The 16,647-nt window shown below is 29.8% G+C and overlaps 3 protein-coding genes across 5 annotated transcripts; 2 read left to right on the forward strand and 1 right to left on the reverse strand.

Moving 5' to 3' along the window:
• The first annotated feature begins 2,605 nt into the window (after window positions 1-2,605).
• On the forward strand, window positions 2,606-4,653 carry LOC114928959 (enoyl-[acyl-carrier-protein] reductase, mitochondrial). Its single transcript, XM_029300326.2, has 5 exons — window positions 2,606-3,103; window positions 3,240-3,476; window positions 3,561-3,782; window positions 3,861-4,091; window positions 4,173-4,653. The coding sequence occupies exons 1-5, from the start codon at window positions 2,915-2,917 to the stop codon at window positions 4,401-4,403; spliced, it is 1,110 nt and encodes a 369-aa protein (XP_029156159.1). The 5' UTR covers window positions 2,606-2,914; the 3' UTR covers window positions 4,404-4,653.
• Window positions 4,179-7,148, reverse strand: OSCP1 (Organic solute carrier partner 1). 2 transcript variants are annotated; one of them, XM_029300328.2, is made up of 4 exons: window positions 7,101-7,148; window positions 5,486-5,805; window positions 5,134-5,411; window positions 4,179-5,066 (listed from the first exon to the last, which is right to left on the reverse strand). In XM_029300328.2, the coding sequence occupies exons 2-4, from the start codon at window positions 5,735-5,737 to the stop codon at window positions 4,688-4,690; spliced, it is 909 nt and encodes a 302-aa protein (XP_029156161.1). In that variant the 5' UTR covers window positions 5,738-5,805; window positions 7,101-7,148; the 3' UTR covers window positions 4,179-4,687. The 2 variants fall into 2 exon arrangements, with proteins under 2 accessions (XP_029156161.1, XP_029156160.1); XM_029300327.2 differs by having other exon boundaries at window positions 6,311-7,142.
• Window positions 7,149-10,466: 3,318 nt separating this feature from the next.
• Window positions 10,467-14,955, forward strand: Atg7 (Autophagy-related 7). 2 transcript variants are annotated; one of them, XM_029300307.2, is made up of 10 exons: window positions 10,467-10,689; window positions 10,986-11,208; window positions 11,375-11,849; window positions 11,958-12,274; window positions 12,358-12,658; window positions 12,893-13,240; window positions 13,384-13,499; window positions 13,581-13,878; window positions 14,084-14,189; window positions 14,634-14,955. In XM_029300307.2, exons 2-9 carry the CDS (start codon window positions 11,009-11,011, stop codon window positions 14,141-14,143), a joined length of 2,115 nt encoding a protein of 704 aa, XP_029156140.1. In that variant the 5' UTR covers window positions 10,467-10,689; window positions 10,986-11,008; the 3' UTR covers window positions 14,144-14,189; window positions 14,634-14,955. The 2 variants fall into 2 exon arrangements, with proteins under 2 accessions (XP_029156140.1, XP_029156141.1); XM_029300308.2 differs by lacking the exons at window positions 10,467-10,689; window positions 14,634-14,955 and having other exon boundaries at window positions 11,143-11,208; window positions 11,364-11,849; window positions 14,084-14,622.
• Window positions 14,956-16,647: the final 1,692 nt, after the last annotated feature.

The following is a 16,647-nucleotide window of genomic DNA, read 5'->3' on the forward strand; positions in this document are numbered from 1 at the left end:
ATTATAAATATATATCATAGAGCAATATATATATGTATATATACATACACACATACATGTATACATACATAATAATATATTGCTTGTCGACGTTTATAAAAAGGCTCACTCGTTCGCTCTCTTTCTATTTATTTCTTTTTTCTTCTATTTCTTTTTTTTGTCTATCTAATCGTTATATACATTTATGTGCATAATAAATAGGTATGTAATATTTTGTGTATTTGTGCTGTATGTAACAGTATTATGTATGCTGTATGTATTATATATATATATATATATATATATATATATATATATATATATATATATATATTATAATAGTGCGCATGATATTTGAGACGTTTCTGATAATTAAAAAATTTATATTGTACAAATGAATTTGTTTCAAAGCTATTACGTAACAGAAAAATTAAAAAAAAAATGTTTTCATGAAAAAATGAATGTCATAATTTTTTTTTAAATAAAGCATCATATTCAATCTAAATCAATTTGTTACAATATTCTGCATCAAAAATTATAAAGATAAAATTGTGAAAAAGTGAAAAGTTTACGAGATATTTGAGTTTTAGAGAAAATATGTAGCTGCTGGTTTACAATTTATATCTTTATTTATATCTGTGTTTTCTTTACACCAATTGATTTAAAATTGGAATAAAATAATCAGAAAATGATTTCATGAGATATTTCATAGTTTATGTACATTATGAAAGTATAATATATCTCATAAGCTATTCGCTTTTTTTGGCCATCCTACATTACAACTTATGCAGAATATTGAGAATCGATTTATATAAAAAAATATGATTTTATTAAAAAAAATTCAAGGTAACACTAATTTTTTTTATAAAAATTTTTTTTCCTCATTTTTTATTGCTTGTAATAGATTGCACAAAACAGATCAATTTTTACAATATATATTTTTTTCTAAACTGTTGCAAACATTTCAAAAATCGTACGTATTGTTATGCTGAACATCGTATTAATATATATATATATATATATATTGATACATATATATTGATATATATAGTTGGTGTAAAGAAAACACATATTTACCTTTAAAAAAATATGAAAATTGCAATAAGCAGTTAAATAATTTTTCTTTAAGACAACTATGTGTTTTTTTTACACCAATTGATTCGTCTCATTATTCTGTGCATAAAAGTATTAAGGTATGATAATCGAAAAATGAATATTTCCCAAGATATTTTGTATTTTATGTCAAAATACTGCAAATTTGCAGCCTTATAACTCGAAAAATACTTAATGAAAAAATATTTTATTGTAGTGTTTTGGAAAGATCTTAAAGTCAGCTATAAAAGTATGCAAGAAAAAATATAGTGTTCCATTTAAGAAATTGAAGTTGACCGTCACGTAACCTTCAAATGGCTATTCAAGGTCAAATCAATGACACCATCTCATGTCCCCCTTGAAACCATACAACTTTTATCTGAAACATTTTTGTTTTAAACTTTTGAATTTTGAGAAATTTTAGTGCAAAGATTAAAATGGCTTACCCTGTATATAAATATATATATACATATATATATATATATATATATATATTTGTATGTATGTATGTATGTAGGTGTAATTTTATAAGAACATTCAAATAGACGTTTAAAATGCAATTTTTATTTTTATTTTTAATTTTTATTTTAATTTTTTTTTATTATAATGCAATTCTCAATTTTTTTTATCTGAAAGATAATGCAATCCTTTGTTTATTTTTTCATGTATAATTGATAATTATTATTATAGTTTTTATAGTAGTTAGTGCCAGAGGCGGTCTATTCGTGTGCTGGTTTAAAAAATAATTCCAGAGGCGATCTATTCGTGTGCTGGTTGTTTTAAAACTGTAATTCCAGAGGCGATCTATTCGTGTGCTGGTTGTTTTAAAACTGTAATTCCAGAGGCGATCTATTCGTGTGCTGGTTGTTTTAAAACTGTAATTCCAGAGGCGATCTATTCGTGTGCTGGTTGTTTTAAAACTGTAATTCCAGAGGCGATCTATTCGTGTGCTGGTTGTTTTAAAACTGTAATTCCAGAGGCGATCTATTCGTGTGCTGGTTGTTTTAAAACTGTAATTCCAGAGGCGATCTATTCGTGTGCTGGTTGTTTTAAAAAATAATTCCACAGGCGATCTATTCGTTTGCTGATAACTGTACAAAATATTTTACCCCAGATGCAGTTTGCATGTGCGCAAAATTCTCAGAAGCGATATTGCAATGTTGAAACTTTATAACTTATCATGTGATAGTGACTTTCACGTAATCTTTATGACTGTGCAAGGTTTCAACACTAATGGTACTATTTTATAGTTCCTTTGAAACCGTACAACTTTTGTTGTTTTATTATAAAATGCATTGAAACAAAGAGATATTAGGGGTAGTAAAAATGGGACACCTTGTATAAATACACACACGCATACATATGTGTATATGTATGTGTAACAACCTGTGTATATATAATTTTTATATAATTATAAATTATATAAAATGGGACACCCTGTATATGTATGTGTGTGTCGATTGACAACTTTTTTATTGCGACATCTGTCGAGTTTTGTCGATAATTATATTTAAAAAATCTTCATTATCGACCCTATCGGAGTTCGCCCGTGCATTTAGGATCCCCTTAATCTGTGCTTTAACTTATTGCACTAGTGTGCACTAGTTCATCAGTACAGCAATAAAGAACAAACCCCATGACACAGCAACTTCATGACAGCCGATTACAACTGTTCTAACGAAATTAATATTCATTTATGTAAATTCTCAAGAAATGTTTACTTATTGAAGGTATAAGTTTTCGCAAAATATTAACGATCGCCAGAGTGATTTGAAATTATATCAATAAATGTTGTCAATTTGATACAATCAAACGTTAAACACGTGATTCCATCAACATAGTTATGTTCAGAAGCAAATTTGTTTTTTCATTGACTTCGCAATTAGTAAAAAGTAGATTAATGAGCATTCGAGAAATGAGTGCGGCAATTAATGCCGATTGCGCGAAATCTCTATCATATAAGGAATATGGTGAGCCTGTCGAGGTTCTTCAAATAACCACTCAGACGTTAGAACAACCAACAAGCGATCAAGTAAATATTATTATTATTATGATAATTAAAATTCTGTCAGATATTTTATTTACTACTTTCTAATTATTGCATAATTATTTTTTATTTATTATCTAATTATTGCATAATTTAATTATTCTTTTTTTTTATACTAAAGGTGTCCGTAAAGTGGTTACTAGCCCCAGTGAACCCAGCTGATATAAATACGATACAAGGAAAATATCCTAGCAGACCCCCGTTACCAGCAATAGCAGGAAATGAAGGAGTCGGAGAGATAGTAGCAATTGGTTCTAATGTTAAAACTTTGCGCATTGGGGATAAAGTGGTGCCTAATGGCCCCAATTTTGGAACATGGAGAACGCTAGCTAATTATAATTCTAAGGATGTTTTGAAGGTGCATATATTATTACTACAACACCTCTGGCATATTATATTTGTCATTTGTGTTTATTATTTCTTTTTTTCTCTAATTTTACAGATGCCAAATGATATTGATCTAGTTGCAGCTAGTATGATGAATGTAAATCCATGTACTGCGTACAGAATGTTGAAAGATTTCGTTTCACTGAAACCTGGAGATACTGTGATACAAAACGGTGGTAACTCTGCAGTTGGTCAATTGGTCATTCAATTGTGCAAAGTATGGAATTTCAAGTCTGTCAATGTTGTTAGAGACAGGCCAAATATACAGGAATTGAAGGTACAGTATTATAATTATATTTTTATAATATATATTAAATATCATGTGCACATGCAATGTTACAAATTTCATTTACAGAATCAGTTGATAAGTTTAGGAGCGGATGAAGTTTTGACCGAAGATGAAGTTCGAAAAACGCAACTATTCAAAAGTAAAAAGTTACCCTCACCCAAATTAGCTCTCAACTGTATCGGTGGACAAAGTGCACATGAAGTGCTGAGACATCTCACACAAGATGGTATTATGGTGACTTACGGAGGCATGTCTAGAGAGCCATTGACCGTACCGATAGCTGCACTTATTTTTAAAGTAATTAAAAACTATTTAAAGAGTCGTGAACATTGCAAAAGATATAAAAAATATAATTTGTACCATATATAATATTTGCAGAATATATCGTTGAAAGGATTTTGGATGACAGCTTGGACGAACTTAAATATGGAATCCCAGGAGAGAGAGGATATGTTCAAGGATCTGGCAACTCTCTTCAATGAAAAGAGATTGCAGGTACCACCGCATAAATTGATACCCTTCTGCGAGTATCAAGAAGCCATCGTTAAGGCACTCAGTTTCGACGGTCGGACAGGTGTAAAGTACATTTTAGACTTGACGAAATCTTAAAGTTTTTTTTCTATATTTGTATATATAGAATTTGTTTTTTCTACTCTCTCGGAACTTTATCAATGCATTCGATAGCATTTAAAATCATTACAATACTCTGTAATGTACGAGCGTTTTTATATGACTTGGGTAAAAGCAGTTTTTCGTAAAAACAGAAAAATCGCTCTTTGTATAGAAAGGTATTTGTTGTTAGCAAAAATATCGCAAAGTGTATAAGTATGTGGGAAAAATATAAGAAAAATAATGGTGATTGAGACAGATTTCGTCAGTCAAAATTATAAAAATTATTCAATCTCATCGAGGAGATCAAGCAGATCCATGCTGCGTTTCAAGGTCTCCTGTTGCTCGTCCTCGAAAAAGTCCGCGTATACGTTATCTAGTTTAGTTTTATAATCCTCATTTAGTTTCGGCTTCTCGTTACTTCCCGCGTTACTACCTGGTTTAGCCTTGTTCCCTTCAGCATCGATTTCCTTATTCGTATTATTTACATTCTCGTCGTCCACGTTCGATAATAGATTAAGCGTGAACGGTCTCTCGTAATTAGTCTCCTCAGTTCCCAGCTGAACAGCCAGCATACCTAATTCCGCTTTTGCACCACAATCTTTGAAGAACTGCTGACTATCTCGCCTTCCAGTTCCCGTTACACCATATGTCGGCAAATATCTAATACATAACGAGATAATTATTATTGACATGTGCAATCGAATATACTGGATGCTTTTCTCCTTACATGTTCTTGCCCAACAATGTTTTTCTGTCACCGAAAGTGTCGAAGGACCCACCGCAGCATGTTTCAGGGCTCACATCCTTAATCTTCATCATTCTCAGAGTGTTCCTGTGCTCTGTGTACTTCTCATTGTATCCCTGAGGCGAGATATTGAAGCTGGCATCCTCGTTCTGCAAACCACGTCGCAGAAGGATTGAAACTCGCACGTGATACGATTCCAATTCCTTCAGACAACACTCCCGCGCACTCCAGATCTGTTCGAAGGTCAGGCAGCTGTAGAACTACGTGTTAGAGAGAAGATGGATCAGTCATCGGTTTTCTGGTATATCCTGTTAAAACAAGATATTACACTCACATCAAGGACCATTTCCTGCACCAGGGTAACGCATTTTTGGGCATTCAAGTCGCTGACCATGTCGCGTATCGCGTCTACGTGATTCAAGATGATGAGTATGACCTCCCTGGGTCCTGTGGCTGCCGTCAATTGATACTTGACCATCATGATCATCAAGTCAAACAGTTTGTCCATACTACTCCTGTCTAGTTTCATGATGGACGAAAGAACGACACTCTCCAAGGTGGTGCGCAAGTGTGACACCCCGATCATAGGCGATTCCGCGAATATCGATGACAGTATCTTAGGATTGAGCAAAGCGGCAGTTACGTCATCCAATACTGTAATTAATTAATTTATAATTAAATTTTTGCGTTTTGAGGAAACAAATTAAATATCGATAAAATTTTCTTAAATTTTATTGATGTAGATAACATTAAAATGATAGAGCGTATAAAAAGATTCTAAAAGAGAAAAATAATATTCATCAAAATTAATATCAGGATTCTTTCCAACGAATAATAATAATATATTACAAATATTTCTATCTTAATAAACTTTTAAAAATTTAAATAAAGAGAATAATACTTATTATATAAAAAGTGAATAAAAATTTATATAAAATATATAAAAAAGAAATAGTACATTTTCACAAAATTTTAATTTTATACATCTAGCTTGAAATATTAAGAGATAATTGAAAAATAAATATATATATAAGATGCAGTCGTGAAAGAGATTTTGATAAGATTATATATCGTCAAAAAATTATAAATTATACAAAAATGTGCGAACGGAATATTTATGAAATGTATCTTTGAAATATATTTTAAACTTGCGCCTCGCCTTGTATCGTTTTGTCGGCGTCGATCTTTTGCGCCTTCAGCCTCTGTCGTAAAACGTACAACATTTCACCGCCCATATTTAAATATAGAATAGGTGTCGAAAATAAAGACATTTTTTTTTATGTAGAAGCGAGATTTTTCTTTGATTCAAGACGAGGATAGATTGACAAGTACACGTACTAAAGAACGAGAAAATTAATGTCTGTCGTCTTGACGACCTAAGTGTATACATAATATGCTTCCAATTCTTGCAATTGGTACCGAGACTGCGCGAAGAAATTCGCGTTAGATATACATAAGGTATATAAAGTTCTTTTATTACAAAATAAGAAATATTAAAGATAGTCTTGTGAAGGTTTGTGAAAAATGAAAAATTGCTGAACATCAATGCGTTCTTTTGATTATAGATGCAAAGATTAGAATAGAAAGCAAGAACAAGCATTGAAACAAAAAAGATCATTGCTTTTCTGTTAATAATTTTTATTTCATTTTTTTGCTAACTATACATTATATTCTCGCTCTTATATTATTTTTATCTAAATTAAATTTTTTGTGTCTCATATATATATATATATATAAAATATTCACATTTTTAATGAAAGGTTTATCAAAATAATTAGTAAAAGTATAGTTGAAGATAATGTAAAAATAATGAATTAAGAATTTGTAAAGATAATTTAAGAATTTATAAGGATAATTATTTTAAAATCTTTGATTTCCAATCTGAAGTTAGTCACTTTTTTTGAAAATTGAGAATCGAACACGTGGGATTTAACCTGAAATGAAAATACCTAACTTCAGACTTTAAGTGGGAAGGTGCATAACAATGTACGTCTTCTCGCAGAGAGAAAGATGAGAGCGGCCAGGCCGGCGTTTTGGCTGTTACCGTTTTTACGGGACTGCTTGAAGCGCCCCTCGCACCCGTTTTTAATATCGGAACTAACTGCACACCCATTTTCTGGCAGGGTCGATAAAGTTTGTATTTGGTGCGAGTCCGTGCTACGCCCATAATTTTCGTGTTAACACAGTATCACGTATTCATTCTGTATATGTGCGATCTTTTCTCTTTATTTATATATATATATATATATATATATATATATATATGTATTTATATAATTTGTATAAAAACTAAAATATAATTATTAAAATATATATATATATGTATATGTGTAATGAAATATATAAATCTTATTTTAATTAAAATAAAAAAAACGATTAATTGTTCGACCACCTGGATTTTGTTATGTAATTTTTAATATATATTATATTATATTTAATATTTATCGCCGCTTCTATTAATATGAAGTGCAATGTCAACGTGCAATAATGTACAATTATTTAAAGTTTCCATGCCTAATGTATCATGCCGGTATAAAAGAACGTCAAGTAGCATGCGTAGCCGAGCAACTAAGATGACGAGCTGAAATCGTAGACATTTCAAGTTCAAACCCCTACCTTTTTCAGATTTTTTTTTCACTTTTTTCAAATAAGTTATTATGTGTATAAATGTGTAAAAATCAATATATCATTATTTGATAATTTTTTTTGTAATGGAACAAAATAAATTATTTTTTAATTCTGCAAGGAATTTAATTATTAATGCAAACGCCCACACACATAATTTAGATATTCAATTTTTTTTAGTTCAAATGTTTCTTGCAATCTGTATACGACAATCAGTCCACTCGCTGTGCCACAGATTGCATCGCATAATACGCTCAGAGTTATAATACGATAGAGATCGCTTTACGCTGTTTTTCCTTGAAATAAATAAATTTTACGTGTTGTGTACGCGTGTTTAGTATATTTGTTTCTTTCATATTAATTTTAACTATAATTAGTTTTTTAATTAAGATTATTTTAGTGTTAGTTGTTTATTTGTTAGTGTCCTGTTTTCTTTAATTTCGCATTTTTTAATTTTCTTTTTTTTTTGGTGTTGGTGCTAATTATTATTTTTATTTTACAATGTCGAGTAAACACCGGTTTTACGATAAATGTGTGTATTTAAATTGCACAAATATTAGGACAAAAGATGGAAAACGTTTATTTCGATTTCCATTACAAACGGGTGCGAGACATGATTTATGGTTACGCAATAGTGGTGAGTTTATAAAATTGATTTACTTATTTATATCAATATATAATATATATTGATATGATATATGAAACAAATATATATATATATTCTTTGTTTTTTTTAATAAAATATGTCAGATATTATGTATGTTTACGTATGGATTACGTTGAAGTGTTTCTTTGCCGCGTTTTTCTGATCTCGCCGAACGGTTCGCGAATCCTGTGCGAATAAAAAACGATGCGCGTGTGTGTGTGCGTGCGATTGTGATGATCAGTTTCAGTTCGTCTTCAACGCTTGACGAGAGAAGAGGTCCCGAACTGCTGTAAGTTTATAAAAACATATTTTTGTATAACACATTAGAACGATTTTATATTATTTTTTTTGTCTAGAAAACGTTATATTAATAACCGTTATGAAAACGATCTCGACGACGGCGACGATGCCGGTGACGACCGTCGTCGAGATCGTTTTCATAACGGTTATTAATCTAACGTTTTCTAGACAAAAAAAATAATATAAAATCGTTCTAATGTGTTATACAAAAATATGTTTTTATAAACTTACAGCAGTTCGGGACCTCTTCTCTCGTCAAGCGTTGAAGACGAACTGAAACTGATCATCACAATCGCACGCACACACACACGCGCATCGTTTTTTATTCGCACAGGATTCGCGAACCGTTCGGCGAGATCAGAAAAACGCGGCAAAGAAACACTTCAACGTAATCCATACGTAAACATACATAATATCTGACATATTTTATTAAAAAAAACAAAGAATATATATATATATATTTGTTTCATATATCATATCAATATATATTATATATTGATATAAATAAGTAAATCAATTTTATAAACTCACCACTATTGCGTAACCATAAATCATGTCTCGCACCCGTTTGTAATGGAAATCGAAATAAACGTTTTCCATCTTTTGTCCTAATATTTGTGCAATTTAAATACACACATTTATCGTAAAACCGGTGTTTACTTGACATTGTAAAATAAAAATAATAATTAGCACCAACACCAAAAAAAAAAGAAAATTAAAAAATGCGAAATTAAAGAAAACAGGACACTAACAAATAAACAACTAACACTAAAATAATCTTAATTAAAAAACTAATTATAGTTAAAATTAATATGAAAGAAACAAATATACTAAACACGCGTACACAACACGTAAAATTTATTTATTTCAAGGAAAAACAGCGTAAAGCGATCTCTATCGTATTATAACTCTGAGCGTATTATGCGATGCAATCTGTGGCACAGCGAGTGGACTGATTGTCGTATACAGATTGCAAGAAACATTTGAACTAAAAAAAATTGAATATCTAAATTATGTGTGTGGGCGTTTGCATTAATAATTAAATTCCTTGCAGAATTAAAAAATAATTTATTTTGTTCCATTACAAAAAAAATTATCAAATAATGATATATTGATTATTACACATTTATACACATAATAACTTATTTGAAAAAAGTGAAAAAAAAATCTGAAAAAGGTAGGGGTTTGAACTTGAAATGTCTACGATTTCAGCTCGTCATCTTAGTTGCTCGGCTACGCATGCTACTTGACGTTCTTTTATACCGGCATGATACATTAGGCATGGAAACTTTAAATAATTGTACATTATTGCACGTTGACATTGCACTTCATATTAATAGAAGCGGCGATAAATATTAAATATAATATAATATATATTAAAAATTACATAACAAAATCCAGGTGGTCGAACAATTAATCGTTTTTTTTATTTTAATTAAAATAAGATTTATATATTTCATTACACATATACATATATATATATATTTTAATAATTATATTTTAGTTTTTATACAAATTATATAAATACATATATATATATATATATATATATATATATAAATAAAGAGAAAAGATCGCACATATACAGAATGAATACGTGATACTGTGTTAACACGAAAATTATGGGCGTAGCACGGACTCGCACCAAATACAAACTTTATCGACCCTGCCAGAAAATGGGTGTGCAGTTAGTTCCGATATTAAAAACGGGTGCGAGGGGCGCTTCAAGCAGTCCCGTAAAAACGGTAACAGCCAAAACGCCGGCCTGGCCGTTCTCATCTTTCTCTCTGCTTCTCGTAAACACTGGTCTTTATTCATTAAATGTGCTTTATTTTTAGCACTTGTTTTCGATATAATCTCATAAGATCAGTGTTGATTGATATACATGTGTGTTTGTATTGCTGTCAATTCGTAATTGCGAGAGATAGACCTTGTAAATTCAGCGAATCGTATTACCAGAATTTAAGGTTAGCTATATATTTTTTTACGCAATCGAGATAATTTAAGAAATTTTTAGAAACATTGATGTGTCATCGTATAATTACATTAATTTAAATTTGTGCTAATTCGTCGAAAAGAATATTACTTTTGCGTGTCCAATAACAGAGATATATTTTTCTTTTTTTAGATTAATCTGTGTGCATAATTTTTTTTAAGATATAGCTGACACATTTTATTTCTATTTATAACGAAAAACATACATTTATACTGCTTCTTTTTATTTTATTTATAATGTACTTATAAATTAAAATTTTTTTTTCAGGAATAAATTATTAAATATCAAAGATGACATTTGAAATGGTGAAGTTTACAAAGTTGAAAACAGCGATGGACTCATCATTTTGGGCAAAATTTGCAGAATTAAAAATAGACAAATTAAAATTAGATGAAAAGTCCAAGATACATTTATGGGCAAGTTTCTCTCTTCAATCGATGAATGAGGGAAGAACTAATCCATTAACTCTTGATTGTACATCATTTAATGAGTATGTATTGTACAAATATAAAAATAATTTCTGATTTTTTTTTTAACAAAAAATAGACTAATTTATTTTTAAATATATTTTGTAATATAATTTGCATCTACATTAACAATAATATATAAATTGCATGTCAATATGATAGAATAGACTTCATTTAGATGAGTTTCAGAGATTTGGATACAACTTCTCACTCTGCGAGAGTAGCTTGCTATGGCTACATGATTAATACAAATACCTATGAAGCATTTAGGCAGATAAATCATGAAGAGTTTATTGACACCATGGGCAAATGCATTATCAATAGTATTATAGATGGCACAGCTTTGCAAGAGTCTTGGTGGCTTTCGGCATTCTCCGTGTTTGCATACTCAGATCTAAAAAAGTATCGGTTTTATTATTGGGCTGCACATCCGACTCCTTTCACATTGCCAGAAATTTATTTGGTTGAGCCATCAAAATTCGTATCTGATGGCGAATTTACAACTAGTCAAATAAATAAATTACAAACAAGCTTCCTTCAATTGTATGCACTATCAAGAAACTTTTTCACAATTTTTAAATCTGGACAAAATGATCTAAACATTGATAACTTGTCGAAAGGAGTGGAATATGCAAAATTAAGCAGCAACAAAGATACAAAACAGGTATGGTTTCACAAACTTATATAATTCTTTACTTTTGTTTATGACAATAAGACGTACTGCTATTTATAACTTTCTAAACGAATTAAATTTGTTTTTAATATTATCTAGGAGGAGAATAAAGTATACTTTGCATTTTACGATCCTTGTGCAAGTACAGAACCTGGATGGCCCTTGCGAAATCTTCTGTGTCTGTTATTGTGGCATTGCCCTACATATTGTTTGACACACAATATCAAAGTCTTATCTATCAGGAGTGATAAAATACAAACTGCAGTAGTATTTACACTTAGAATCAAAGAAGATACAGACATACAAAGTATAAGGAAAGCTATTTTTGAAGGTCATTTAGTAGGTTGGGAAGCTAATATAAACGGAAAAATGGGTCCTAATGTCGCGGATTTATCGAGCACCATGAATCCTACCAAGTAAGATTTTTTTAAATTTCTTTAATTAATCAACTTTGATTTCTATACATAGAGATTCACAAGTATCATTTATGTTACACTAGATTATCAGACAAAGCAATAAATTTAAATTTGAAACTGATGAAATGGCGCCTTGTCCCGGATCTAGATTTGGGAAAGATCAGTGGTCTACGATGTCTTCTGTTGGGTGCTGGTACATTAGGATGTTCCGTGGCGAGAGTACTTCTTGGCTGGGGTATTAATAATATGACAGTCGTAGATTACTCTAATGTCTCTCACAGTAATACAGTGCGCCAGAGTTTATACACGCACGAAGATGCGGTGAAACGTCGATACAAAGCGCATGCCGCGAAAGATGCTTTACTTAGAATACGCCCTACCATGGCAAGTATATTTCTATCTTTATTTTTTTACATATTTTGTAATACTTTGAAGAAAATATCTGTACAAAAATAATTCTATAATAATAATCTTTAATAATTTTTTACTTTTCAAATCTATTAAAATATAAATATAATATAGATATAATTTTAACATAAATATATATATATAGTAATATTTTATTATAATATTTCAATGCATACTTTATTAAAATCATTTTAATTTTTAATGTTCTAGAATGTGGAAGGTGTGATTCTGCATATTCCAATGCCTGGTCACGTGGTGGGTCAAAGCATGATGGAAACGACCAAGGAAGCTGTGAAGAAATTGCAAGAACTCGTGAATAGTCACGATGTGGTGTTCTTGCTATTAGACTCTCGCGAAGCCAGATGGTTACCAACTCTCCTGTGTGCAGCGATGAATAAAATAGCTATTAATGCTGCTTTGGGTTTCGATTCGTATACAGTACAAAGACACGGCACGCGTAATCTCTCCGATTCTTTCTCACCCAATCTGACGGTACAAAATCCTACAGGAGAATATCTTGGATGTTATTTTTGTAATGATGTAACTCAACCCGGAAATGTGAGTGTGTTATTTAGTTTATTTTAAATATTTCTCATATCACACAAGTTTTGAAATATTAAACATTTGAAAATAGAAACTCGGCGTATATTAAATTTAAAACATGATGTTTTAATTTTACGATATGTTTATTCTTATTCCAGTCACAAACGGACAGAACGCTCGATCAACAATGTACCGTAAGTCGACCGGGTTTGTCACAAGTCGCTGCGGGTTTAGCAGTTGAGTTACTTATGGCAATAACGCAGCATCCGCAAGGGTAAGTTGCATATGAATTATGTTAGATTTTTATTTACACATCTGATCTATATCTGATTATCTATTTTTATATAATCCCAAGAATTTCGGCTTGCGCGCTTATGAATAACGATAGCGAGGATTGTCAAGCGAATGTAGACAATCCATTAATAGGATTATTAGGTGGTATACCTCACACAATACGGGGTTCACTTTGGAGTCACGAAATGAAACTGACAATTACACACAGATTTCCGTTTTGTACGGCTTGCTCTATACCTTTGATTCAAGAGTATCGAGAACGTGGTTTCGCTTTTATACTCGATGCTTGCAATGTGCCAAATTATCTCGAAAAATTATCAGGACTCGAAGAAATACTGAAAACACCAGATTTGGATGAGGTATGTATTGATTAAGTGCTATTAATATATATTATAAGAAATAAATATAAAATATTTCGAGTCGTTTCTCCTTTGTATAAATGGCTTAAAATTTTTTTAAATCTTAATCTGTTAAAAATTGAAACATCTATATATATTTGTGCTATTTTAAATTTTAAATATTAATTTTGTGTTTGATGTTGTATTATCATATATATTTTTCAAGTTATATTATACAATGGACACTTCGAGTGAAGATGAGGAGCCATTAAAAACTGCAGTTTAAACAAGGAATGCAAGGAGAGTGAAAAAATTTACATAAAAAACAAAACGTAAGTTTTAAATGTGAACTATTTGCACTGTTTTATACATAAAAATGATATATAATATTTATATTGTATATAAATACGAAGTGAAGAGAAAAATAATATCCAAAGAATTTAATCAAAGCAACATACATTCTTTAGAATCAAAATCTTTTGAAATTGCAAAAATTTGTTAATATATAAGAAAAATATTCTAAGCAAAGAAAATCTTTCTACTTCAATTTTGAATTTTACTTAAATTTGACGCATCATACACATTTGGTGTCTATATGCGTGTGTGATTTATAGTTTTATATATATATATATTATTAATATTGATTTCTTTATGAATTTTTTTTAATATTCTAATTTTTATATCGTGAATGATAATGTTTACAAAAATGTTAAAATGCAAATTTTCAATTTTATTTTATAATTAGTTATTTAATTTTATAATTAATTTTTTTATAGATACAAGATATATTTCAATAGATGATATATAAAATTTGTAGGTAATGACATAATTCACAGACTTGCTAATATGAAAATAACTATCGTAATTTTTAATCAATATTTACTCGTATTGTCATCGTTTTATCGTCGTTTTTATAAAATATTTCTATGTCATTTTTATGTTATTGTGACTGAGAAGTACCTGTGAACATTCGCTTTTGTGAAAGTGATATATATACAGCAAAGTTCGGAAACACTCTTGAATAAACACATCAATATGTCTCATATCTTAATATTAATATTATATCACTTTTAAAAATAAATTATTCATATAAACATTCATATTTTAAGCTTAACTAGTTACCTTTTCTCTCCTTATTCAATTGATGAGAAAACATTTTAGGAAATTGTTTCAAACAATTTTTTTGTAACAAAAAAATTAATCCTTATCAAAAGAAATTTTCCCATTTTCCTTTATTATGAGAGAATCGTGATTATAATTATTATAATTACAATTTTTATATATAAACACATCATTTTTTTCTCTGAAAAATTACATTTTATCGTATTTTTTTATAATCATATATTTCTATTCCAATTATAATTAATGAATTGTTTATTCAAGAAAACAATGAATATAATATGAATATTTTCGTGATCGGTTTTTTTTGGGCTGAAACTTATATTTCTTTCGCTACCTGACGACTCCATTTCATTTCTTCTCCGGTTCGTTGACTATATGATATAGCTATTGTCATTGCAACAGCTGCAGAGAAACCATAATTTTGACAAACAGATGCACCTCAGCAGTTAAACCTGTCATAGGAAAATGGCAAATTCGATTTCAGTTGCATCCAAAATATTTTTAACGCGTTCTTTGTTTTCTTTATTTTGATTGATTGGATATTACATATAAAAACTATGAGATAACTGCAAATTTTAATAAAAAAATGTCCATTAATAATTATTAAAGAAATAATTTTATAAACTAAGAGTTTTAACAAGGCTCTGTAATATAAATATAAATTTAAAGGTATAAGACAGGCAGTAAGAGCCAACTCGCGGATGACAGTGCGTTATCCTAACGAAACTAAAATTTTTTCGTTAGGATTAAGTATCTGTGCACAAGGCACCAAATTTTACTTGGTCACGGCCAAGATTAAAAATATGAAATAATCTCATATTTGAGATTATTTCATATTTTAAATCTTGGCCGTGACCAAGTAAAATTTGGTGCCTTGTGCACAGATACTTAATCCTAACGAAAAAATTTTAGTTTCGTTAGGATAACGCACTGTCATCCGCGAGTTGGCTCTTACTGCCTGTCTTATACCTTTAAATAATTTTATAATTTTATAATAATTTATAATTATAATTGTGTATAATTTTATGAAAATATCACACGACTACATATCTTCTTAAATAAGAGTGATAGAAAGTGCTCACATTTCCTGCATGATAATGAAGAATTTAGTCTTCACGAAAACTTTGATTTCGTATCAGAATATGCAATATCTTTATATAAATAGTCTGTTATCATATCTTCTAGATAAAACACGGGATCTATGAAAGAGAATTTGTCATAATCCGATTTGTTCATTTGCGTTATAAAAATGAAGATTATATAAAGAGAACAATTTTTTTTTATATTGTTTAATATTACAAATAAGTATAATTTGTATGCATAAATAATCGTTGTTGTGTATATTGTATATTATTGACTTATATCCCTGTAAGTAGAATGGCCGCATTTTTTATGTATGACTAAGACAAGGAGGAGTAAAGTGGGACATTTGCCATTTTTGGAAAAAGAGCAGAGTTAGAAACGAAGTTTTAATTGAATGTTTCTAATTTAAAATATTCTCTCTTTTGTATACTTTTTACCAAAACAAGAATTAGACATATTTTTTATCATGTTAAATATGCGCGCGAATGTGTATATATATATATATATATATATATATATATATATATATATATATATATATATATGTTCGTTGAGAATGTGTGTATATAATATAATACACTCGAC

Source organism: Nylanderia fulva, unplaced genomic scaffold, assembly GCF_048542155.1.
Source record: "Nylanderia fulva isolate GAGA-0341 unplaced genomic scaffold, ASM4854215v1 Scaffold31, whole genome shotgun sequence".
NCBI lineage: Eukaryota > Metazoa > Arthropoda > Insecta > Hymenoptera > Formicidae > Nylanderia > Nylanderia fulva.

Coding starts and splice junctions, on each gene's coding strand:
- LOC114928959 (XM_029300326.2), top strand. CDS start 2,915: ATGTTCAGAAGCAAATTTGTTTTTTCATTGACTTCGCAATTAGTAAAA. Junction 3,104..3,239: donor AACAACCAACAAGCGATCAA/GTAAATATTATT, acceptor TTTATACTAAAG/GTGTCCGTAAAGTGGTTACT. Junction 3,783..3,860: donor CAAATATACAGGAATTGAAG/GTACAGTATTAT, acceptor TTTCATTTACAG/AATCAGTTGATAAGTTTAGG.
- OSCP1 (XM_029300327.2), bottom strand. CDS start 6,422: ATGTCTTTATTTTCGACACCTATTCTATATTTAAATATGGGCGGTGAA. Junction 5,412..5,485: donor TGCAGGAAATGGTCCTTGAT/GTGAGTGTAATA, acceptor TCTAACACGTAG/TTCTACAGCTGCCTGACCTT. Junction 5,067..5,133: donor ACATTGTTGGGCAAGAACAT/GTAAGGAGAAAA, acceptor GTTATGTATTAG/ATATTTGCCGACATATGGTG.
- Atg7 (XM_029300307.2), top strand. CDS start 11,009: ATGACATTTGAAATGGTGAAGTTTACAAAGTTGAAAACAGCGATGGAC. Junction 11,209..11,374: donor GATTGTACATCATTTAATGA/GTATGTATTGTA, acceptor GATGAGTTTCAG/AGATTTGGATACAACTTCTC. Junction 11,850..11,957: donor GCAACAAAGATACAAAACAG/GTATGGTTTCAC, acceptor AATATTATCTAG/GAGGAGAATAAAGTATACTT.